This window comes from Dermochelys coriacea, chromosome 2, assembly GCF_009764565.3.
Source record: "Dermochelys coriacea isolate rDerCor1 chromosome 2, rDerCor1.pri.v4, whole genome shotgun sequence".
NCBI classification, from domain to species: Eukaryota; Metazoa; Chordata; order Testudines; family Dermochelyidae; genus Dermochelys; species Dermochelys coriacea.
In genome coordinates, this window is record NC_050069.1 from 138,416,104 (window position 1) to 138,442,847 (window position 26,744).

The 26,744-nt window shown below is 43.6% G+C and overlaps 1 protein-coding gene and 1 long non-coding RNA gene across 2 annotated transcripts in view; both read right to left on the reverse strand.

Annotated features, from left to right (window-relative positions):
* Positions 1–780: 780 nt before the first annotated feature.
* LOC122458510 lies at positions 781–10,519 on the reverse strand. Its single transcript, XR_006278551.1, has 4 exons — positions 10,288–10,519; positions 3,911–4,030; positions 2,829–2,923; positions 781–1,002 (listed from the first exon to the last, which is right to left on the reverse strand). It is a non-coding gene; the product is annotated as an uncharacterized LOC122458510 (long non-coding RNA).
* A 10,937-nt stretch (positions 10,520–21,456) lies between these two features.
* TRIO (trio Rho guanine nucleotide exchange factor) overlaps positions 21,457–26,744 on the reverse strand; it is a 404,237-nt gene continuing 398,949 nt past the window's right edge. The window contains 3 exon segments of the mRNA XM_038392902.2: positions 21,457–22,288; positions 24,258–24,396; positions 25,831–26,031. Of these exon segments, the coding sequence (XP_038248830.1) occupies positions 21,746–22,288; positions 24,258–24,396; positions 25,831–26,031 (883 nt within the window). The 3' untranslated portion in view covers positions 21,457–21,745.

Consider the following 26,744-nt stretch of genomic DNA (forward strand, 5'->3'; position numbering starts at 1 on the left):
CATGGATTTGTTGGACTCCCTCTCAGCCACTGGTCCTTGGATTCACTCACCTCTCTTCTCTTCTACGCCCTCTGGGACATGAGGAAGTAGCTGGAGCTGTACATTAGGAGCAGCACTGTTAGGACCCCTGGGTGATAGCCTGGGGAACTGGTGAAAGAGAAAGCTGGGGCCTTCAGAACTGTTTACAGGTTTGTGCTGTCTAGACCAGGCACCTCAGTCCTGTCTTGTCAGGTGAGATGGGCTATTATAGTGCACAAAATAAGTCTGTCTTGCTGATCAGCCAGAATTTGTATTTGCTCATTTTCTCTAGCTCCTTATCTCATTCACAAGCCAAAAAGGAAATATCCTCTGTCCATCCACCCACACTCCTGTGGCTTCTGTTATCTGCATGCTTCTGCCATCCATGACAATTCCCTTGCAGTTCCACAAGCTACATAAGTTGGGTTCTGAGTTTGACCATGTGATAGTGAAACTTTCTTTTCTTATTGTCCTTTTGAAAGAGGATATTGGAACAAGTTGCCTTTGATCCTACAGAGCAACAACTTTGAATCCCTGTTGGGATGCAAAAGAGCAGGATCAAGAAGGCTTAACTTGATACTTTCACACACAAGCCTTAGACAAGGGCCTGAACCAAGTCTTAACAGTCCTTTAGGGGAGTTCAAATCCATTTCTGAATCTTACCGTTGAGCCCCCTTGTCTGTCATGGATTGACCAAAACTCTGGAACTGAACATGCAAACTTTGGATCCAGATGCAAACTAATCAGATCATGTCCATTTCTCATTATTATCCATATCCTTGAACCTGCAATCTGGGAGAAAGTACATTCTGTAGGCCAAGTTATTACTGTAATCAGTGGAAAGAAGTTACTTAGTACAGGAACTGGAGTTATTCAAGATGCATAGTCTACCTGTATTCCACATGTGCTCCATGCAACTGACGGGAATATCTTTTTCTAGCCTTATCTGTTAGTCTGTGCCTGTGCTCTTCTCCTCCTCATGCTCTAAACAGAGGACAATAAGGGGCAGTGTAGATCAACCACTTCTCCAGTTCCTTCTCTATTGCAAATCATGTGTCCAAGATCCAAAGCAGAGGGCAAGGAAGCCATGCAGTGGAATACAGCGAGAGACCACACATCTTGAACTCCAATTACTGTAGTAAGTAACTTTTTCATTCTTCTTTGAATGATAGTCTGTGATGCTCTATAGCTTGGGGGAACACACAGCATCCCCATGTTCACCCTCATAAAATGATTGTGCGGTATCAAAGTTTGTCATGTCGGGTGTCTTCAGAAGGCTCATGATGCACTGGGCATGGTGGCTATAATTTCATGTTATATAGTTATTAGGCTGAAAATGTCTTCATGGCTCAAAATAAGCCCAGCCAAGAACTCTCCAAGAGCAGAGAGGCAGGTCACACCTCATCAGGGCATGTATGGGACTACCCAGTCCAACCTCACAGGAACAAAGGGTGCTGGCCTAGGCAGCAACAAAAGGATCTGTTGGACTCTTGAGTGAGTTCCCCCCCTTGGTCCATTTGGGACTGTGATGAGGTAATGCTCACCTGACTCTGAAGGGAGGAGGGCAAAGCCAAGAGGGAAGAAAGAACATGATAAAAGGGATAGACGTTTGCCATACTCTTCCTCTCTCTCCCACCTACAGCTATAGACACCACACCAAGCAACTGAAGTGCTGATCAAAAGGGGAGAGCCTGGCTGAAGAGTAACCAGCCAACCTGTGGTAAGAAGCATCTAAGTTTGTAAGGGCATTGGAAGTGTTAAGATGAGATTAGAATGTGTTTTACTTTTATTTCATTTGACCAAATCTGACTTATGTTTTGACTTTTAATCACTCAAAACATCTTTATAGTTAATCTGTTTGTTCTACCTGAAGCAGTGCATTTGGTTTGAAGGGTGTCAGAGGCTCCCCTTGGGATAACAAGCCTGGTACGTTTCAATTTCTTTGTTAAACTGAAGAATTCATATAAGCTTGCAGCATTCAGCAGGCATAACTGGACAGTGCAAGATGGAGGTTCGTAGGGTTGTGTCTGGGACTGAAGATATTGGTTAGTGTCTTTCAGTTGCACAGTCCAAGGAACAGCTTATATGCCAGAGGCTGTGCATGAACAGCCAAGGGGGAGGGGGTTTCACAGCAGAGCAGGGTAAGGCTGGCTCCCAGAGTCAAGGATTGGAGTGACTAGCAGATCACTGGCCCAGATAGCACCAGAGGGGAACATCATAGTCCCTATATGTATTTCCCTGTGGGTGATTGACAAGAGGCAGTCATTAAGGAGGGATGTGTGAAGATCTCTGGGATACAGCAGTGCTCCTGTCAGTGGTATTGAGATGTATCAAGTGCAGAAGCCTGTACTATGTCTTAAAAAGATATGTACCACATCCCATATTGCTGCTTGTCAGATTTTTGACAAGAACATCTTTAGAGAAGTTAGAGACAAAGCACGTGTAGACTGATCTATAACACCCTGTGGTGAGTAATATTCATCAGCTTGTATCACAGCACAATGTATCCTGAAATCCACTTGGAAAGCCTTTAGGAGTAGAATGCTTTCCTTCTCATCCATTCTACAAATGTTCTAAATAGTTTAAGTGATTTCCTAAATAGCTTTGTTCTTTGGAAGTAGAACACCATGGCTCAAGAGATGTCCAGGGCATGAAGCCTTTTGTTTTCACTGGTGGTGTAGGATTTCAGGAAGAAAGTGTGCAGATGGATTGTCTGATTCAGAAGGAAATCCAAGATCACTTTGGGGGCAAACTTAGGGTGTAGCCTTAGAGAAATTTTATCCTTGGGGATAAAATCCCAGTTCACCCACCTTTCTTGCTGAGGTGATGGCAATTTAGAAAGGTGACTTTCATGGATAAGTAGGCTAATCAACATGAATCCCTGAGCTCAGAGTCCTTCTTAATTCTGAGAAGACAAGACTGAGGTTCCATGTCAGGGTAGGCTTATCCACAGGAGGAAAAGTTCTAACTAGTCTCTTTAGAAAACCTATTTTCACAGGATGGGTGAAAACTGAGTGGATATCGTCAGAGGGTGGTAGGTGCTGACAGCCATGAAGTGAACCCATAGGGAGCTGAGAGAAAGACCTGATGTACTTAAGGGGAGAAGATATTCCAAAATAGTGGGGATATTGGAGTCCTCTAGCTGAGGACCATGCAACCAGGCTGACACCCTTTCTACTTAGCTACGTAGCATTGCCTAGTGGTCTCCTTCCTACTATTGTTAAGGATGGCCCAAACTGCTTTTGAACATGAGTTTTCTAGGTTCGATGCTCCTCTAAAACCCAGGCTGACAGGTAGAAGGAAACTGGATTGGAATGATTGACTCTGCCTTTATCAATAGGTCTGGGAAGGTCTGTAAACTGATGACTGGTCATGGTGACAAACAAAGGTGGTAGGGCAGGGGTGGGCAAACTATGGCCCAGACACTTTAATCCAGCCCTTGAGCTCCTGCTGGGGAGCAGGGTCCGGGGCTTGCCCCACTCCACATGTGGCATGGCTCCTGGAAGAAGAGGCATGTCCCTGCTCCGGGTCTTACATGTAGGGATAGCCAGGGGGCTCCACATGTTGCCTCCGCCCCAAGTGCCACCCCTGCAGTTCCCAAGGGCCGGGAACTGCAGCCAATGGGAGATGCAGGGGCAGCGCCTGTGGACGGGACATCATGCAGAGCTGCCAGGCCATGCCTCTGCATAGGAGCCAGAGTGGGGACATTCCGGTGCTTCTAGGAGCTGCTTGATAAGTGAAAACCAGAGCCTGCACCCCTGGCACCCTCCTGCTGCCCAAGCCCAGAGCCCCCTCCTGAGCCTTGAACTCCTCATTTCTAACCCTACCCCACAGTCCACACCCCAACCCCCAATTTTATGAGCATTCATGGCCCACCATACAATTGCCATACCCAGATGTGGCCCTTGCAGCAAAAAGTTTGCCCACCCCTGTGGTAGGGAACCAGAATTGTCTGAACCATCTGGGAGCAGTCAATTATTGCTGCTCCATCCTGCCTGATATTCCTCAGAACCTGAGGTAAGAGAGGAATTGGTGTGAAGGCATACATCAGATGTCCCGACCAACGAACTAAAAGAGCATCTCCTCTGGAGCCTTGACTCCACACCCCAGAGACTAGCTTGCTCCTACTGTCTGAAGTCAAGTCTGCAGGAAGCAAAGCTGAAATCTCATGAAGGTCATAACATACATGCAGGAATCCATATGACCTAGAAGAGGGGTAGGCGAACTTTTTGGCCCAAGGGCCACATCTGGATATGGAAATCATATGGTGGGCCATGAACGCTTATGAAATTGGGGGTTTGGGTGCAGAAGGGGGTGAGGGCTCCAGCTGGGGTTGCCAGCTCTGGGGTGGGGCCAGAAATGAGGAGTTCAGGGGGCGTTTTGGGCTAGGGCAGCAGGTTGGGGCATGTGGGGGCTCCAGCTGGGGGTGTGGACTTTTGGATGAGGGGCTGGGAGTGCAGGAGGGTGCTCTGTCCTGGGATAGAGGATTCAGAGGAAATCAGGGCTGCGGGTTGGGGCACAGGCTCTGAGCAGCACTTACCTCAAGTGCTCCCAGAAGTGACAGCATGTCGTCCCCCCACCCCCGGTTCCTACATGGAGGTGCAACCAGGAAGCTCTGCATACTGCCCTGTTCACAGGCGCTGCCCCTGCATCTCCCATTGGCCACAGTTCCTGGCCAATGGGAGCTGTGGGGGCAGCCCTTGAGGCAGTGGCAATATGCGGAGCCCCCTGGCTGCCCCTACATGTAGGAGCTGGACTGGGGATGTGCCTCTGCTGCCAGGAGCCATGGCACATGTGGAGTGGGGCAAACCCCAGACCCTGCTTCCCAGCGGGAGCTCAAGGGCCTGATTAAAACCTCTGAAGGGCCAGATGTGGCCCACTCCTGACCTAGAAGGATGAGTCATGAATGGGTCGACGTTTGTGGGCTCAGTCTGAGTTGAGTGACAAATTCCTTCAAGGACTGAAATTTGTCCTGGTGAAGATATGCTTTGGCCCTGATGAAGTCCAGAGTCACCCTGATAAGCTCTCTGGATTGTGTTGGAATCTAAACAGATTTTTCTGTGTTTACGCAGATCCCCAACAATTGTAGAGGACCAGCATCAATTATGTCCCCAACCAATACTTCATAAGACTTCATTGTCAGCAGCCAGTTATCGAGGTAGTGGAAAACCGATGACGGGTGGCACCAGAAGTGAGCTGCCACTTCTGAGAGTACTTTTGTAATACCCTTGGTACTACAGCAAGGCTGAAGGGGAGCACCTTGTATTGATGATGTTTCAGGCCCATAGTGAACCTAAAGAACCTTGTGTGTGTGTGTGTGGGGGAGGATTGGATGTCTAGATGGAAGTAGGCATTCTTCATATTGTGAGCTGTGAACTATTGGTTTCTGTTCAGTGACAAAATTATTGATGAAAGGGTGACCATTCTGAAACACAATTTTTTGATAAAGGCATTGAGTTGTCTGAAGTCCGAGGGTCTCCACATCTCTTGGGTGTGATGAAATAATTTGAGTAAATCCCTTACCCACACACACACAGTTGAGGAAGTACCAGATCTGTGGCTCCCTTCAGAAGGAGGGAATTCACCTCTTGAATGAGCTTACTCTCAAGAGCGGTCCCTGAAGAGAGATGGGAAGAGGGTTCCAGAGGTTGTGGGGAGATTAATTCTATAGGGTAGCCAGAATGAATTATGCTAAGACCTCATCTTTGTTATCTGCCAGGCTTGGGCAAAGCAGACTAGATAGCCTCCAGATTGGCTCTTGGGGCTCAGGGTTGATGGATGTGGCATCTACTGTGGTTCACAGCTCTCCAAAGTCCTGTCAAAAGAATTTTTAGCAGGAGGATGAGGAGCATTATATGCTTGCTCCACTGCAGCTTCAGTTGCTTCCACAGTGGTTTATAGCCTCTTTAGTGATAGAAGGGTTGAGGTGCTGGTCAAGACTTGTACCTCTGAGGTCTATCAAACTTCTTTCTTAGTAATGGAGTGTAGCTCTCCAGTGAGTGGAGGGATGCCCTAGAATCTTTCAATTGGTGTAATGATTATTCACTTCAAAGGGCATATTCTCCATTGTGGAATGAATTTCCCTGGGGAATTCCGAGGAATGAAGCCATGATGCTCAGCTCATGACAACAGCTGTCAACATCAAAAAAAGGCTGTGTCCGCTGCATCAGCTGAGGCTTGTAGGGATGATCTTGCTATCAGTTTATCTTCCTCAGAGTCTGGAATTATGTTCTGTACTCCTGCAGGAATTTGTCCATGAATTTCACAAACTTGGAATAGTTGACAAAACTATATTTAGAAATTAGCTCTTGGCAGTGACTATGCAGAACTGAAGAATGGTTGAACTGGGGAAAAAAGGGCAGAAAATGCTGGCTCTGAGATTCACTACAGTAGTGTTTTCTCCTCCCCTTCTTTTGGCATTTAAACATATGCTAAAATGTGTAGCCAATTGTTTGAGTACACATGTGGCTTGTTCTTAATGTTCAAGAGACCAAAAAGCTAAATTTATTGTCTAAAGGCAAAAGTACAATATGAAAAGGAGACATACATACATACTACTTCTGGAAAATAAATTTACAGCGTGCTCACCTTAAACAGAACATGTGTTTCAAAGATAGGCATTTCAGCTAGTAGCATTTATAGTATGATTTTTACAAGTTATAAAACTCTTTACATATCACTAAAATCCAACCTACCAGTTTAACAGTTCTTTGACTTGTTTTATTCTGTACTATTCTTATCTCTGTTTTGGATACTACATTCCAAACCAGTTAATAAACCGTGAAAGTACTCCTTAACTGTACTTGTTACAAAGTATTTATACTTTGCTTTGACAAGTTTCCTATTTTTTAATTCCAAAGCTGATTTGAGCTTTGCACAATGTTGTGGACTGCTTGATATGGGTGAACAGAATTGTTGGATGAGCATAATTCATTGTTTACAAAACTTCCAACACCCAGGCACAGGTACAATGTCAAACAGGATAATTGTTTGGGCCATTTGATCACTTGAGGGGGCTTGCAGTATTTTTTTTGTTTTTTGCTATGATACTGTTATGGTAGGAGTCACCAGATGATGCAGTTATACATAGTCTTACAAACTCTTTCTGAATGGGTCAGCAAGTTTTTAGTCCCTGAAGAAAGGTTGTATTATTGCTAGAAAGTTCTGTGAAGAGGAAACTGTTGCACACAGTAAAGTTCTGGGAATGCACCATTGGTGTGGGGGCTAAAGCCTGATCTACAATGGAAAATTAAAAGGAGTACTTCTGGCACCTTAGAGACTAACAAATTTGGAAATGGAAAATTAGGTTGGCATAACTATGTTGCTTAAGGGTGTGAGAAATCCACACCCAAGTGGCATAGTTAAGTCAGCCTAAATCGATACCATGTTGACAGAAGAATACTTCCGTAAACCTAGCTACTGCCTCTCAGGGAAGTAGATTAATGACAGCAATGGGAAAATCCCTCCCATCAGCAGAGGTAGTGTCTATGAGGAAGTGCTACAGCCATGCAGCTGTAGCATATTAAGTGTAGACAAGCCCTGAGATTACTGAAAGAGGCAATTGTACCCAGGCTATTTGACTGGCTGTGTGGTAGGGTTGTGTGTGTGTGGGGGGGGGTGGTGGTGGTGTAAATGAAGCAATTTACATTTAGAATATACCTAAACTTCAAGTCACTGATTTCTCCACCACTGCAAAGTGGTCAGCAAAGCCTTGCTATTGCTCACAAAGGGCTGATCCCAGTGTCAGCAGCAGGACACTGGTGCCAGAAGAAGGGGCAACACTATGAAACAGTATTTCCTGTGATTTGGGCACTTCCTAGTACATGTGCCAGCTTGTACAGTATTAAGCTAACAAACAGGGACCAGGGTAGCAGTAGTGCATTAAATAGCAGTTTTATGTATACAGGTGTCGTCTGCTCCTGCCCCGATCCAAGGCTTACCATGGATTTCAGTGAAAGCAGGACTGAACCCATCTCTCTGTAAACATGCAACTTTGATTTGGCAAAATCTTGCAATTTTTGTCCTTTTAAATGGGCAAGAGTTAACCCATGCAGTGCCAATATCTAGCACATTTTAATAGTCTTAGAAACTAGTGAGAAATTTACTCAGACCAAAACGCCCCATCAGCAACTTATGCTGTCACTAAGGGATTTAAAAAAAAAAACAAACCCCTTAGCCACCATGGTGAGATACACTAGAAAAACAATGTAAACGCTTGACTATTGGCACCTACAGTTAAATATTTAACACTGTTTAAACACAAATCCTCAAACACCCAATGAAGCAGAGAGAGTAGCTCCAGCTGATTTTGCTGTGAGCCACAGCGTGTCAAATTAAACTTCAGAATGCGGGAGTTTCTGGATCTGTTTTCTAGTTGGGCAAAAAAGAGAAAATCCCTTTCTCTCACCTCTTCAAGAAACACTCCCCAGCATGACACATACTTCTGCTGTCTGCAATAACAACAGTATATAGAGAAATAAAAAGCAGCTGCTTTTCCATTAGAAGAGCAAATCTCATTCAGCAAGAAATGGTTTCAAGCGTCTCAGATGAGGGACTCACATGAACAACAAACAAAAGAAATATACAAATGAGAATGGATGTCTTTATGCTAAGAACCAGGAGCCACTGGGAAGACAAACGCTGAAGAACACTTGGCCACAAGAAAAAATTGCTATCTGACAGCACTGAAATAAGCAGTGTTGAGAGAATGAGTCAGCAAATAGCCATGTGCTCCAGAACACACATGCCCCACTTAAGAATTCACTGGAAGTCCAGTTGAATGAATGATCAGAGGAGTTAATTAGCAAAGCTGTAGGAATATTTTTCTCCCTGTAAGTCTCCTCATGTACAATTAGTGGTTCTTTTATTCTGAGTTGCAGAGATAAGTGTTTTAGGCCTTTTTAATTTTTCCCATCTTTTAGCAGACTTCGCTGTCTACTCTGCAGGTCAAAATTAAAATCCTTTACTAGCTCAGCAAGATGAGCTAAGCTATGAACTGTCTGTTTATGTAGGAACGGACATAGGAAGAATGATTCTGGGATTAAGGCACTGGAATGGGACTCAGCAGAGCTAGGTTCTGGGCTCTGCAACATATTTCCTGTGTGACCTTGGCAAGTCACTTTACCACAGGCAAACAAAGGGGGGTAATAATAAATAGGCCCAAAATGCCAATCATCTCCTATGGTGTACTGAAGAGTACCCTCAGCACCTTTGGTGGTGTTCAGCTCCTTTTAGTCTGAGATCCAAGCTGTGAATTTTCAGGGCAGATCGAAGCTTTCGCTTAAGTTTAGGAGAAGGGGGAATCCAGTTTGGGGCCATCTCTGGTTTCACTATTGCTATACTACACTTCTGAGACTTCACAGGGGGTATCCTACTCAAGGCCCTTAAGAGTTATAATCAAGGCCCTGTGCACTCTAAGCAAGTGGGATTGATTCTGCAAGATACCTGGTCTCTGTGGCCCTCCGGTGCAGCACCTGGAGATTCAACAACTGCTTCAAGTAAATCCCATTATGGAGGCATTTATTAAAATAATTACAAAAATGAAAGATGCAATCAGTCAGCTATGCCTTGTGCTGTTTGTTTTGATATTTTTTAAAATGACAGTCCCCACATTTGCAGATTTCAATGTTCTGCAGCTTTTAATATTGACAACACAACTACATGGTAGGAATTGTTGGAGAAACAGAGAAGAGACTGTCCATTGCAGCCTACTTTTCTGTGGGGGAAGGAAGTCTTAGACACCCATGGGAGATACAGCAGGAAACGAATGAGGAACTGAATGACAACTATCACATCTATGAAAGTTAGATGCTTAGCTTTAAACCACTGAGGAAGATTCATGGTAGGGTCTCTCCTGTTGCTGAAATTTGGAGACGCTAAATACACTTCACATTCTTAAACATTCAAAAAGTTAGTCTGCAAGGAGTTCCTGCCAACCAGTCGATAATTTATACTAAATGGACTACAGCCACAGATAATGCCAGTTATTCCAAATACATTGGAACTTCCTTCTGGAAGTCATACAGCACTGCTGGATTTGTTGCTGCACATGTGGCTGCTGCTCTGTGCACTGCTGATGTTGTTGCTACTGGGGTCACTGTGCCATGAACTGCCCATGACAGCTGAAACACTGAGGCTATGTCTACACTACCACGGTAAGTCGACCTACACTACGCAACTCCAGCTGCATGAATAAGTAAGCTGGAGTCAACCTACCTTAGGTCAAGTTACCCCGGGGGGTTGACGGGAGAAATTCTCCCGTTGGCTTACCTTACTCTTCTCGTTGGGGGTAGAGTACAGGGGTCGACTGGAGAGCGATCTGCTGTTGATTTGGTGGGTCTTCACTAGACCTGCTAAAACGACCGCCCCTGGATTGATCTCAGAGCATCGATCCTGGCTGTAGTGTAGCTGTAGTCTCAGAAGCAGAATTTTGTTTCTTGTGCTGGTGTACATATGTTTGTCTAGCTAAAACATAGGAGCTGTTATTGGGTTGTTAGAATCAGTCTTGGCTCCACTGCACCTCATGTGTCAGTCTAATACAAAACATGAGTATAACTTTTTAAATTTGGTGACTGATTGGTAGGGAAGGAAATACAATATTTTCCTGTACAGATAACATTTCCACAAGGTGTACTTCAGACCTTAATGTGTGCATGTGACAGAGAGAAGAACCACTCCCAACAATAAAATAATTTAGTCCCCTTGAGCAAACACAGCCATTTGGCACAAAATCAAATGTGTAAACATAACAAAAAATGAAACGTTAATTTAGTTAAGTCATAGTATGTCAAATGCAAATGATAACAGTGAAAGATTGCTTGCCTGTACAACGCTGGCTAACAAAAGGCAGGAAATGCAAAAATTAAGATTGCATACCTAACCTTCATTGGGCTTCTCTGCACATATACATTGCAAATGTTTAGTCATGTGATCATACTTTTGAAAATATACCTTTTGCTACAAACTTCATACACGTGTATCTCAGCTAACCTCATGGAATTAAAGATTCCCATAATGCATATGAGCAAGAGGATTCTGCATTCAACTTTGACTTGTGCATTTCCTGGCTTTTTATTGCCGAACATTAACATTGCATTGATATTTTATGGTTAATTTCTGAGGATTTTTAAAAAGGAGAAAAGTCTAAAACTGTGGCTAGAGGAGTGGCAGACAGGTGCCACACAACTGCTGTGCCCTATTTGCTCCTAGCCAAGAAATGTGCCCCTGTTCAAACAAAGGCTAGGACACTGCAGTTGAAGAGGCAAAGAAGATTGCTGCCTCTACTGACCAAGCACCATGATAGCTTTGCTGAGCAGACGCCACTGTCATAATGCCTACTGCTTTTATTATTAAGGTTCTCTTTATGAATGGTTTAAAACTGGCCCCTTGTGCCTGGGAAAATTTCCCTCTTAAAGTGTAACATTCAGACAATATGTAACATGAGCATTTTGGCAGAGATTTTAGCCACCTAAAGGATTTGGACACGGGGCAGATGAAGCTCTGAGACAGCTTGGAAAAATCTCAGCCTACAGTGATTGTGTGTGAATGCAGGACAAGTAGGGGACCTGGCAGAGTATTTGCTCACAGTTCTATGCAGGGGCTCCATACTGCTGGATTTACACTCCGAGGTCATTTGTCTTGTCTGGAACATCACCACCACCATGGGCAGGCTTAGAAATGATAGCAATGATTACAGGTTTCAGGCCAAATGCTTGAGATACACGGGGTGTGGGTGTGTGTGTGCACGCGCGCATATATATACCTGGTCTGCAGAGCTCTCCGTACATGCACTCAAGCACCTTATCACATCTCAGAGATGGAATAAATTAGGCACAGGTGTATTCGTAGCTGCTGGGTGGGGGAAGGGGAGAGCACTGAATGAGACACACCTACCTTCTAGCTCATGATACCATTTTGTCAACACAAGTCTCCCTACCTCCCCCTACCAGAGGCAGTCCAAATGAAGCCTTTTCATTTCAAAAATGTTTCTCTACAGGAGGCTCTGAAAAGCACCAAACTTGCACTCATTCTGCTAGGAGGAGAAGAAACCTTTCCTGCTCTTAGGCCCCTCCCTGCAACCATCTCTACACCCTGACATGAGAGAAGCCCCCACACCTGATGTTACTCCCGGGGCTTATCCTGGAACCATTCATCTACCATTTCAGAAGCTGACAGCGACCCTCTCCATTTTTTTTTAAGTGGAACATTTAAAAATGAAAGCTGTAAAAATTTGCACTGGGTGCAAGGCTCAAACTCGCACTGCTCAAAGTGCACACCATTGGAGGTGTGTGCACGGGAAAGCAACAGGGTGGGCATGTTGGGGAGGAAGGAGAGAAAATCTTGCTAACTATTTTACTTCCAGTGGAGTTTATCGTGGAAGTGCTGACAAACTGCAGGCAAGATCTCCTACCATTGAAAGGTCACAACAGAACTCTGAATACAGATATTTCATAGACTCATAGGCTTTAAGGTCAGAAGTGACCATCGTGATCATCTAGTCTGATCTCCAGCATATTACAGGCCACAGAACTTCACCCACTCCTGAAATAGACCCCTAACCTCTGATTGAGTTACTAAAGACCTCAAAGTTTAAAGACTTCCTTTAAATGCAGTTCTTTTCCAAATTGAAATGGCACCAATTTCACTTCCATTATCTGGGGCAACTCTTATGGTATGTGTTAACATCAGTACCTTTAGGCAAAACCATGAGGACAAGAGACAAGGCATTGGATGTGCTACCAACACAATTTATCTGACTAGGCCACAGTGTAAGAGAGAAAGGGAACCTCTGTTTATATTGTATGCAGCATATACTTATACTACACTGTATCATGGAAAAGCTCTGACAAACCTGCAGAGAGATATTATGCCTTCAATATCTGGCCATCAGATAGGAGGCAGGTTTCCCAGCTGCCCAGAAACTAACTGAGAGAATCCAAAAATAGAGTCAGTAACATGTTAAATAGCTTTTCTTTCAAAGTTTGAGTTGAAAGAAACATCGGCCACTGAGCAAACTTGCTTTATACTCCCCAGCCATGGAAAATAGAACTGTACATTCTGTAGCTTATTCATATAGACATTCTATACAATCCTTTAGAAAATTGTGACCTTTAATAATGGCTTTGTATTCCACAGTGTGTGTAGGGGGTTCCTCTCATTTAATCCATACCAAGGCTGAGTGGATTTAAAAAAAGCCTGCCTCCTAACAAAATGTTGACCCACGCTTCATTATTTAAACAAAACAAGATCTGCAAACAGAAATATTCAGTTGGCTGGGAGTGGACATGCAAAGCAGATGCAGAGTGTTAGTTGAGTGACATTGCTCAGTGGGGAGTAAATGTTCCACATAGGTCTGGAGTGATGGAAAACAAATTCCTATTTCTCACTAAATTGTCACTATAAAGGTGACAGACTGAAATGTGGGGAAAGGTAACTCCCTTCCTTACAAATACAGCCCAACTGCCTCAACTATGGAACTGAAAACGCAGTTCAATGCTCCGCTCCCAGCTACCCCCATGGGAATTTGTTCGGCTAGCATATCTCCTGCACTTCAGTGGAATTATTCCCAATTTATATCAGACCAGGATTCGACCCACTGTGGTTGCTGAAAAGCAGAGACTTTTGCAATTAGTGTTTTTCTTACAGCTCATTGAATTTTTTTGAATTTTGGGTTTTCAATACAAAAACATGGGATTTTTCACAGAAAACTCCCATTCTTTCAAGCGGCTCTTAGTTTGTATGTTCTTGACGTGGAGGCCTCATTCCTGAGACTTCTCACAGGCAGCACAGAGATCTGCCTCATTTTCCTGCTGGCAATGTCTTCCATTACACGCCTGCACATTTTCTAGCCATGTTTAGCACCTGGAGAGCGGTCATTTTGCAGGGGTTAGGAAAGATAAACAAGGTGACTAAATTCCTTAAAATTTGCTTATTTCAGAAATTATGCAAATAAACAATACAATGTAAAGATGAAGCCTCCCCACTAATCCAACATTTACATTACTTAACATGTACCACCGTAACTGGACAGTTGCATCACATTTGCACAAACAGTAAAGTTTCCTCTTCGCCTATGCCAAAATTGCATCATCCAAACCCAGAAGTCCCCCTGAATGCCAGCAGCACAGAATGGAATCTCAGCCTGGTCTGCTATGGATGCTGATGATCCTGTGGCATTTGTTTCTACAAATAGGGGGCTATTCTGTTATCCTACACTGCTGTGCTTTGTTTGGTATCACCCTCCCATCCCAAAGCCTCCGTGAACTAGCAGGACATTTATAGCCTGTGCAACATCCTCTCAGCATGGATACCACAACCCATTCTTGGCAGCCCAAGTCCCATCTCCCTTAGGATTATTGCTTTGTCTAGAAATATGAGGGAGAGATGATTTTTGGACATAAAACATCAGGGAGGTGCCCTACTCTCTCAGACTTTCAACGTGAGTTAGACAGCTACTATTTGTGCCTCTGAGACTATCCCCCAAGTTGACATCCTCCTCCCTCACCCACACAGGCAGGGATGTGTGATCCTCACCACCTCTCTCATATCCTGCTTATGACCTCACAAGCTCATTGCAGCAACTTTACCTGTCCCCATCTCAGGAGTGCTGGATGCAGCTGGCTAAGGCCAGTCAGGCTGTGCTACTAATTTACAGTCAGTACAAATGTAATCAGCAGACAATTGCATTTTAGAGACCTGCAGGGAGAGGTTGGATAAATCAGCTATTTATCAGGTAGTCATAAAATCCCAGACCAAATACTTGAATACCTTTGGATCATGGTGTTGAAAGGGATGTGAGTGGGCAGACCCTGGCAGGCTTGAGGTGGGACTCTGGAAAAGGTGTTCGAGTCCACACATGGAGACCCCATGTGTGTGCATGGAGATGGTGGGAATCATAGCCTTTACTTTGTACTTATTGGCATTTGGGGGGGGGGGTCTGCTGATATTGTCAACCCCCTCAGAATACTGACAACAAGTGTTTGCCCACAGCAGTGGTTCTCAACCCTTTTCTATATTGAGCCTCTCTCCCACTTGGATGCAAACCCCTTCCCCTTTAAAAAGTTGGGAAGAGCAGGATGAGCTGTGTCTTCTGGTTGCTGCTCCCAGTCAAGAACCCCTGCTCTAAAGGTTGGTAACCTTTCATCAGACACTCCCTACCTTAGCTGCAGTGCAGGTTCATTCAGAAGTTATGCCAGTGCTATTTACCTAAGGGATGGAGCATTGGCTTTGGCAAAACTCTTGGTCTGGGTAAATGCAGAATTTACATGCATATGCTTATCCCTACACTCAACCCCTTCCCTGTAATAGGTAAGTTAATAATGAACATTAATAATAAAAATTACTCAGGAGCTTCCATTGCTCTACGTATACAGGAAAGGTACGTGAAGTATAGATCACTTCCTGGACTGGAGATGAGATGCCACTCTCTTCCATCACCAGTTCCACCACGACCAATAGAAATTCAAAATGGAGTTCTATTTTGCCACCCATCCATAACACAGCAGCAACTGACTTCACATTAATACCATTGCCGCCTTCCCCTAGCCTTGGCTTCCCACTAACTGAACACACCCAATGCCACATCATCCTGCATTTACCACAGAGCAGCACGGTACCAAGCCTGCTACTCATTTTTCACTCACTAGGGAAGCAGTTGGCTTTCTGCCTCTCTCTGATGGACTACTGCCTGGGATCTGCTGGCTGTGGTGCTTGACCTCCCTCCAGCCAGCTGTTTTTGTTACCCCCTTCCTATGCTTGCGCACACCAGCACCTCCCTCCTCACCACCTTCATTTGATGGGTTCACAACGTTTTTTCTCTCTGCCACCTCAGGCTAGGGTATCTGCTGTCTCATGATAATGTTGTGTGGTAGACAACAAGCCAGGAGCATCCTTTTATATTCTCAGAAGCATATCGTACCACCACCAGGCTTTTGCAGAGACCTGAATCTCTTCTTCTTCGTGTCTGCTCACCCGTGATGAAACTGGACTCACTGGATCCACTCTAACAGCAGAGGCAGGATAACACTCAGTACAGAGTCACAACAGGATCCATGAAATTTGGCCACAACCGTGAACAGCAACTTCATCTTTTAACATGATGCTTGTGGCTAAGTTGGGTCCTTCCCATTTCTGGAGACATTATCCATCTTGAGAGCCCTCAGGGTTATCCATGTCATTCATTATACCCAGCACTGATGGGAAGTGGGCAATATAACAGAATTCATGCATTATCTAGATGTGCTTATTTCTCTCCATGGGTAAGGCTGTGTGATAATTGCTTTCCTCTCTGTGGCAGTCAGGACATCTTCCAGGCAATAGTGCATAGCAGGATGGTGGAAGGCAAGACCAACTGGCTAGTATACCCAATGCTGTGGTGATCCTGTCTGGAACTAGGAGGGCATGGGCTCCTATGGAATTGTTTCCAGATCTTCCTGCAGCTTATCACAAAGGTGCATGAAGACTTAAAAGATGTAGTCCAAAGGCACAGATTCATTGTGCCTCCGTGAAGTCAAGGAAGGTCCCCCAGGCTCTCAAATCCTCTTCAGAAAGTAATGGCACTCCACTCTTTGTATGCCGAGTAAGTCTTGGCCACTTCCTCCTTTCTGTCAAAATACATCTAGAAGTCATGCCTATAGCCAGAGATTGGTGCAGCCAGAGGCGGATTTACAGTGAAACACAGAGTGCCTTGGCATGGGGCCCCCCAAATGACAGGGGGCCACAGGGACAGGCAGTTGCGGAGGCAGAAACTTGGTCCTGCCGGCTCCTGGGACTCCTGGGGCAGGCTCCGCACCCGTCAGCCAAGCTCCCTCCTCCCCCGAGCACGCCACGTTCCCAGCCCTGCCTCCCAGCACTGCCACCAACAGCTGTTTGCTAGCGCTCCAGGAGAGAGAGGGAGGAGTGGGGCCGCAGCACGCTCGGGGGAGGAGGTGGAGAAGAGGCAGGGTGGGGCCTTGGGGAAGGGGGTGGAATTGGGGCAGGAAGTAAAGGCAGGGCCCCTGCACTCCCCCATCAGCCAGTCAGGGCAGGGGGCTGGGAGCACCCCCATGACCCCATCACTGACTCCTGCACCCCCCCACATCCCCACCTCCATCCTGAGCACCAAATGGGAGCTCCTGCACACCCCCCCCCCCGCCTTCCCACCTGCACCCTCGCACCAAATGGGAGCAGCCCCAGGTAAGCGCTCCACACCCAAACCTCCTGCCCCAGCCTTGAGCCCTGTCCCGCTTTCTAACTCCTGGCCAGACCCTGCACCCCAACCCCCTCCCAGACCCTGCACCCCCAGCCTCCTGCACCCCCAGGCTCCTGCACCCCCCTGCTGTGACCACCCTGACTCCTGCACCCCCCACATCCCCACCTGCGCCCCTCGCACCAAACAAGAGGTGCCCCAGGTAAGCATGCCACACCCCAACCCTGTCCCACCTCCTGCACCCTAACTCCTGGCCAGACCCCGCAACCCAATTTTTTTTTTTACATTTTTTAAATGAACGCTCTTATCCAAAGTGCTTTCCAATCGTTAGCTAACGGTACAAACAATATTTGGAAAGATCATTAAGCGGTCCGCCGAGACCCTCAGTGATTTTCAAGTGGTCTGTGGAAAAATAAGTTAGACTACAAGAACAATCAAGGTTCCTCTCTTTATTTTCATTTACTTGCTATTATAAGAGGAGGATGAAGAAAAAAAGAATGAAAACATGGGAGTGGGGGAGATAAGAGAGAATGTTCTTTTTCTTGGCTGGGTCCCAAGGAGGGGCTCCAGAAATGAAGCTGAGCACAGGGTCCCACTAACTCTAAATCCGCCACTGGGTGCAGCACCTACTCAATAATGCAAACCTCAAAGAGCACCCTCTTCCAGACCCGTTCCCCACCCCATCCTTTCCACTGCAGCTCTCCTACTCTCCCCACACCCTGCAGCATTGCCCTAGACCACAAGCCCCATATTAGCTGCTCTCACCCAAGCTATTTGCCTTAAGTCAGATTGCAGTGCTATTTCCAGGCGTGTTGTGTGCAAACCAGCTGATGAGTGCTGGTGTCTAAGTGGCTTAACTTGCCCCTATAGACCTAATTGTGCTACTCTGGGACCAAGGGTGTATCTGCACTGTAATCAGAGGTCTGACTGCAACAAGCGTAGTCATACCCAACATAGCTTTGAGCTAGTTAGTTCAAACAACAATAGCAGTGAAACCGCAGCAGTGTGCACGTGAGTTCAGGGACCTGGGCTTGTTCAGGCCATGCTGCCTCGGCTTCACAGCTATTGTTATTCAAGATAGCTAGGTCACACCTACTCCTGCTGCAATCACACCTCTGACTGCAATGTGGACACACTCCAAAACTTGGGTAAATGTGGGCCTGGGGGACCTCTGAAAATTCCTATTGAATAGCCTTAAACAACCCCCTTGGAGTGCTCAGCCTTCGAAGTAAGCAGGGGACTGGGGTACAAATGAACCTTCCCTTTGTTTAAAAAAAAAAAACAACAACCCTGAGCACCCAAACTTGTGCAGACTTCCAGAGCAGGGCATGTGCACCCACAAGATCTCTGCCAATAATATTAATTTAAAGGAACGCATTTTTGTCACTAAAAAGAAAAGGAGGACTTGTGGCACCTTAGAGACTAACAAATTTATTTGAGCAAAAGCTTTCGTGAGCTACAGCTCACTTCATCGAATGCATTCAGTGGAAAATACAATGGGTATATAAATCTCCCCACTGTATTTTCCACTGAATACATCCGATGACGTGAGCTGTAGCTCACGAGAGCTTATGCTCAAATAAATTTGTTAGTCTCTAAGGTGCCACAAGTCCTCCTTTTCTTTTTGGCGAATACAGACTAACACGGCTGCTACTCTGAAACCTATTTTTGTCACTGAAACCCACCAGGTGAGTAATGTCTACACATACTTTACTTGGGTTAATCCTCTGCCCCACTGTGGTTTATTGCCAGGCCTAATCCATTTTCCTGCTCAACAGGAACAGGAGCAGGTGCGTAATCACAGAGCAGCAAGAAGCTTGAGCATTTATAACAGAAACAACAGGTTGGGATGGGGTATTTTATTTTCATACCTTAGAGGAGACTTCAGGCTGTTTGCCCTGTCAGATAGATCTCTGAATATTCTGTATGTTTATTTCTGGGATTTCCATGGCAAATTGTGTGTGGGGAAGGGAAGTGGGTGCAGGGAAGAGAGAGAAACAACTAGTTTTTGAAGCTGGGCAATATACAATCCTGAAAATCAGGAATTCAATGAATTGATATGTAGAAGTGCTACATATTGAGTTACTGACCTTTAAATTCATATTTGAATTGCAAATAAAGTAAGGACAAGAAGTGTACTTATTCAAAAGCTTTCTACCTGAATCCTTTGAAGGATCTAGATGGAGTTTCATCAGCAATAATGTAACCATCCTTAGATTAAAATGATTTTTCCTCATGGGTAGCATGCTCCAGATTAACTATAAGAATGACTGGAATATACTCCATTTTATATGATTTAGTTTTGGTCCTTTGGTTTCTTGATAAATTGGCAATGTGGCCCTTAACTGGGTGAAGTCTGGCTGCAACTTGTATCCACAGTTGCTCTAAAGGTATACAATGCAGTGACAAACAAGTCCCAGAAGGGTAGCAAATCAAATTATCTAATCATGTGGGAAGACTAGAATACCACAAAGCATTCAACACCTAGAAGTACAGGGCAAATAGTATTTTGTGGGGCATACTCCTGGCTTTTAAAATAGGCAATTTAAATCTCATTCTATAGCAATGAACTATTGCCATAGCTTCAGTGCAGAGCAACACTGAAATATAGGAAGACCTAGATCATAAGGTCTTAAAACAAGAGAGATCAGACAAATATGTCAAATATGTTTAATTTTTTTTTAAAATAACTGATGGCAAAATAAAATATTTACATCACATCATACTGTTTAAACACATAACGTCACTGTACAAAGAAATATACATGCAAAATAAAGTAAAAATTTAACTGAAATAATAGAGGAAAATAAACACGAACAAGATGTTATGAGGTTGGTACGAATACACATCCAGTTTTGAATTCAATTTTCTTTTAAAAAGTTTCTGTACAACTTTACAAAACAAACAAAAAAAACCAAAAAGGAATAAATAGAATACAATGGAAGCGGCAAAGCTTAAAACTAACCAAAGCCAGTTTATGGCTTAAGATCCATATATCTAACTAGTGTGGGTTGCAGGCTTAGTTTCCTTATTTAAACATGGCATTTTGCACAGAGAAACATAGACAACACATCCATGTGAATTCCTTGATGCACAGAAAACCATCTCTGTCTTTTTAAATATTTCATCACATGTTAATATTACCTCAATCTTAAAAACAGTTACATAAGATACAATTACATTACGTGTCAGGTCTTATAACCACTACTGCTTGGATGTATTTCTTCACCAAAGAGCAAAAAATTCATTCAGTTATTGTACAGAAAGCAGTAAACGCAGATTTGAAAATTCTAAAAAGTAGTAAATGTTGAGACTGATTTTGGGAAAGTAATACTTTGGCATTTTGAATAATATAATAACAAATTTTTTAAAAATGTCACCCTATTTCTTATCCCGTTTGTGATTTGGGTTATGAATATCTAATTTATTTATTTACAATCCTTAAAACTCGCTAAATTTTTTACTAAATTTTATGCTAAAATCTCATCTTAAACTAGTAATGACAGTGTGATACAATATTCCCTCCCTCACCCGCCCAGAAACCCCAAACACACAAACAAAACCATAAAGCTCGCCATACTAAGTATGTGCTTTTTCTATATATTTATTACAGTTACAACAGAGGTCCTCATAAATAGTTGCATAAAATGTTAAAGCCACAACATTGCACATGATATGAAATAAAACAAAATCCCAAATGAGTGCATTTACAGTATTTTCATCCTGCTGTATACTGCTCAACAATCAGAATGGCAGGCTGGGCACCAACCCAAAGTTCTTTTCGAATGGGACAGCAAGGGCTGACCTGAACTGAAGACCCGCACAATGGTATACCACCATTTAGGAAGGAGGGAGAGGGGGAGAAAAATTACAAACCAAAGGCAGGTAACAGTCTATATACAGTAAGGCCTACATTTTATCAGAGCAAAACGATTCATTCTATTTGTATGCAAAAATTTTGAGGTTGGATGCACTTAAAAGCAGAGTCTGATCTCAGTGCACTGCTATGTGAGATACATACAGGCGAGGCAACTGGAAAGCTCTAGGACCAAGTGAAAAACGGACATCAATGGAGGCCATATCAATGGGCAGCCAATTTGGTGAGTCTTCTCCAGGTGTGATTTGATATTTGTCTTTGTTTGTTCGTTAATACCAGTACTTTGAACATAGGCATTTATTTCCTTGAACACATCTTGAAAATGATAGATCAGTTCATTTGCAAAATTCTATTAGTTTGTTTTTTTAAAAAAATGTTTGTTTTTTGCAGAAACCTGAATAAAATACTGTTACTGTAACGCTGTTGACTGCCTTTCACAGAGTACAATGCTATAGTCCTCCACCTCAGCGTAGTTTGCATTGCTAGTCCCAAGTACTACTGTGTGCAGGTTTACTTGGAATGCATTTTCACACGAACATTCTAGCAGCTGATTGGCTCTATTTGTTTTTTTCTCCAAAATTCAAGTCAACAGCTGATTGGCAGGAGATTTCTATCTCCAGTTTGATTGGCAGGTGAAAGAGAATGAGAGAGAATTTCAAGCGAGGTCAAACTCTTGGCAAGAGCCTGCTCTGTAAGAAGTTTTTAATGCTACGAATGGGTCGAACATCATTCTGGTGTTTTCGCCGCTCAATGAACGAAGTTAGTCTGGATATGTCAATGCTGTCAACATTTTTGTTATTCCCCAACTGCAGCCATTGCTCTTGAAGGGCCAATGCAGCAGAAGGACGCTTAGCCGGGTCATCCTGAAGTAGGAAACATACAAAATCTTTGGCCTTTTGGCTAACTCCTTTGAAGTAGTCATCTGGGAAACTAAAGTCTAAGCGGCAAATATTCAGGCAAGTTTCCTCTACACTTTCATCCAGGAAAGGAGAGACGCCACTAAGAAGGACATATGTGAGCACTCCAATGCTCCAAACATCTGAGGTGAGGGAGACAGGATTTCCAAGGATAATTTCAGGAGCTGCAAACTCTGGGTTCCCAAGTAACTGGTGGATATAATAGGTGGTATTGAGCTGGATGGCATCTCCAAAGTCAGCCAGTTTTATTGTTGGCTTAGCTGAGCTCTGATCCACCAGAATGTTTTCAGGCTAGAAAATACAAAGAGAAAAATCATACCCATCTTTCAAATAAGTCTAGCACACATCTAATGCCCTAGTTTACTGCTTCCCCGCCAGCAGGATCAGTTGGTGAGCACAGCAAACATTTACAAGCTAATTGGATTACCATGGTTAGCTCCACAAAGCTCCTGCACCATTCTATCAAGCTCCTCAAACAATCCTGCAACAGTCTGCAGCATCTTGCAACATGTGATCATCAAGTTTTAGGTTCTCACACAATCATGACACAGGAAACACAGTCCTAAGTCGGCAAAAACTCACAAGAAGAGTTCTGCAGAGCTCCACCAAAAACGGGAACCCTGTAAACCTGCACTTTGAAGACCCAACAACTTTTGACTGATATTGTGTATATAATACTCATTGATTACTTGCCTCCTGACAGAAAAACAACAAACAGCACATATTTGAAGACTGGGGTAGCAAGTTAAAGATTTTTTTCCCCCAACGTAGAAGTGTCCCTTAACCTTTACATGTCCTTGGGTTGCCATTTATTTTACAATACAGAGGCAGCTGAACTGAGCTGAAGTTTAAATCAGTCTCTTAGAGCCACACTGTGGAAACCACAGGAACTCTTACAAGCACCTCCTAAAAGCAATGAGGGAAGGTGGAATTTTTATTGTGTTTTGAATTAAAGAAAAGTTACTTACCTGTAACTGGATTTCAAGTAGACCCCCACTCTTGAATTCAGCTGTGCATGCCATACAAACCCAGAAACAACTAGAAAGCTCTGACTTTTTGGGCCCACAACAGCTGTAGATCAAGTCAATTTTTTTAATTAATTTTTTTGAAGATGAGTAGGAAGCTGGGGCATGATGGTACTGCCTCTTTTTTCCTCTTCTTTTCCTATCAAGAATGAAATCTGAAGAACTGAGTCCAAGGCCCCCTGCAGCCTAGCAGACCCTGCCTGCACAGATGATCTCTTGGTACCGGATTTCCCCTCTAAACCAAAATTGGGTGGGAGGAAGGGCCAGTAACAAGCTTCAAATCCATCTTGAAACCCTCAAGACTTTTTCCATCAAATGGATCAGATACAAACAGTGTAACCCAGATGGATGGAACAAGAAGAGAAGAATGAGGGGGGATTTGATAGCTGCTTTCAACTACCTGAAGAGAGGTTCCAAAGAGGATGGATCTAGACTATTCTCAGTGGTAGCAGATGACAGAACAAGGACTAATGGTCTCAAGTTGCAGTGGGGGAGGTTTAGGTTGGATATTAGGAAACACTTTTTCCCTAGGAGGGTGGTGAAGCACTGGAATGGGTTACCTAGGGAGGTGGTGGAATCTTCTTCCTTAGAGGTTTTTAAGGCCCAACTTGACAAAGCCCTGGCTGGGATAATTTAGTTGGGGATTGGTCCTGCTTTAAGCAGGGGGTTGGACTAGATGACCTCCTGAGGTTCCTTCCAACCCTGATATTCTATGATATTCTCTTCTAAGGATCCAGCAGATGCCCTTCACCCAAGCACCTCAGACAGAGTATAAAAAAGAGAAAAGGAAAATCTGGAGCCACAAGAAGAGCAATTCTTGAACCCAATTTGCACAATAGATTCTGTTGCTTCAAGTGGAGAAAAATTACATATATATATATGCATAAAACAAATTCCCCAGGCAAAAACCAAGCAAACAAATCAACTGCATTACACAAAATCTAACGAAGGCGGACACGAACAGCTAATGAGCAAAACTGGAAGACATAGAGGAAGTTAAGACTTTCTGTTTCAGTGGCAGAAAATAGCTTGGGGTACATGGGGGGTGGCAATTCCCACCACTTCATATAACCTTGGACGGAGCATTCTATGGCTCAAGGCAAAGGTTGCATGGCTCTCAATGGTCATTCTAGGAAGCCATTTCTAGGAGACCCAAGTTTGTATGTAGCATGCAGCTGCACCCCAGAAATCGCAATCTCTTCTGGTAACACTCCAGGAGTACCATCTCTCCTCACCTTTAGGTCCAGGTGTGCTATTCTGCAGTTGTGAAGATACTGTACAGCTTCCAGAATCTCTCCCAGATAGAGCCTGATCTTCCCTTCAGTGAGGTTTCCCCATCGCACAACACAGTCTAGAAGACGACCCTGGTCAGCCCTATTGAAGTACAAGACTTACATTTCATTGCAACACTAAAACAGCAACATTTGAAAAATATATTTGCTAATTTTAAAGTTTCAAAAGCATTTGCAAGTTAAACTGTCCTTATCTTCACCAACAGCATCAGTTAATTCACTATTAGTGAATCAAGGATACCATTACTCATTAGAAGTTTAATCTTACTTTTCTTGAAGTCAAATGACAAAGCCCCTTGGGATTAATCTGTCTGCGTTAATCATGTGGCACCGTTAAGTGAGGATTACTATTCTGAAGCATATTTTGGAAGGGGGTGACTAAAGAAGGAAAGGCAGTATTTCAACCAGATAAAAGAAATGCTATAAAACTGTGCAACACTAGCTATTTTTGATGGGTATATCCATTCTATTGTGAATTTTAAAAAATACTAGTAGAATACAGGCAGTGCAAGAACACTGCTCTAAAACTGATGGCTTTATTCAACTGAAGCTATACTGGGGCAACACAGCTAATCCCAATTCCAGTTTAAGTACTGAAGACCTTGGTGTACTTCACACAGTTTTAATCTACTGACTTTCCACTACATAGACCTGTAAAGATGACCCAGAAAAGCAGCTCACAACAACATAATAAAAATATTATGGTGCCTCCATTTTTGGTGCCCTGTCCGAGACACTAACATTCAAGACGCCTGATTTTCATAACATGCTGAAGCACCTAAAACCATTAGTTTCTTCTGAAAGTCTTGGCATCATGTTCATGTTGGACATGTGGAGAACCTGCATTTTGAATCCCTTTGAACAGTGTGTCAACTTACATACAGATGGAACCTTTAATGCTTGTGCTGCATTTATAAAGAAGAAAAAACCTTATGAGAATGAGGGTGGAGGGGTGTTGGACAGGGAAGCATGGAATTGTTGACCTAATTAAGATGCTACAGAAGAACTTCCTCTTCCACCACCCACTACAGCTTATATTGAAATGTGGTAGACTGCAGCTTCAGGAAGAAAGGAACAACATATGAGATGAGAAGTCCAGGCACATCAGCATTTTAGAACATTTACTCCATCCACATCTCACTCCTGTTCTCACCACATCCAAAGCCACTTACACAATTTCAGAGGGATGCTGTTAAGAGGATCGTTTCTGCATTGCAAGGATCCTCCTGTCCCCTCACCAAACCCTTCCGATGGGAACCTGTTTACAGGAGATTTTAGTTGGGGGAACTGGTTCTTGTGAACAGCCAGGGCCTTTGCTTTCCATTATGGACAAGCAGAATATTTCAGTATTGCCATCTTTAGAAACAGAATGCGAGAGTTCCAGGACTTTATGTAAGCACTCTAGAAATACTGCGAAATCCTAAACTTCTCCAAAATCATTCACAAACTACTACAATACCCAGTTGCATGAAGATTACACATATACATAACGCAATGTTACTTAGAGCCCACACACATCTCTAATATTAAGATGTAGCTGGAGGAAGTCTCAAAGGTATCTAGAAGGCCAATGAGCTGGGGATGCTGGAGATTCTGCATGACTCCGAGTTCATGGGTAACCTGGTCTCGTTTCATCAACTTCTTGTTCACAAACTTGGTGGCCACTGCTCGCTTGGTTCCCTTCTGATCACATTTCTTAACAACAGAAAACCTGCCCCTGAAAAACAATTAAAAAGGAAAAGAATTAGCTGAGGGCAGTGCTAAAGGACCAGAAACTAAAAAATTTTATTAGGACAAATGTTATGGCTATGTCCAATGGGACATGAGTAGAGTAGAGTAGAGTAGAATAGTTTGACTACATTCAAAGACTTTAAGTATTATTAATAGTCTAGCAAACTGGTCTTGATAACTAATTAGCAGCTACCAAAAATCCTTGTAAATATCCAGAAAAGTAAAATCAGAATGTTATTTGTTTTCTAGGGTACAATGACTAAGTAATGCAAATGGATTTTGTTGGAAAGACTAAGATACTTAACTAGGGGAGTGCTGTACAATCTTATGGGGGCACTTATGTACAATCATTTGGAGAACTTGTGCAATTTTTCATAAAATACACAGTGCATACACCCTCTAATTTAGCCCATGAATAAAGTTTCAGCATAAACAAACTGCTTTTGTATTTAAACTATGTCATCTAGTTATGGCAGAATTTTAGCATTATGTTACTTTTTCTTCACAGGGTGAGCAATTCTGTGTTCTGTTTTTGACTCCAACAATTGATCATTGCAAGAAATACTTGTAAATTTCAAGAAGATTTCATAAGGAAATAATCTGAACCAATGTCATATTTGGACATTTCTCTTCCACCCTTCAGAGACTAACATACACACTGGCTGAACTTTCCAACCTTCACAATGAAATGGCATGGGT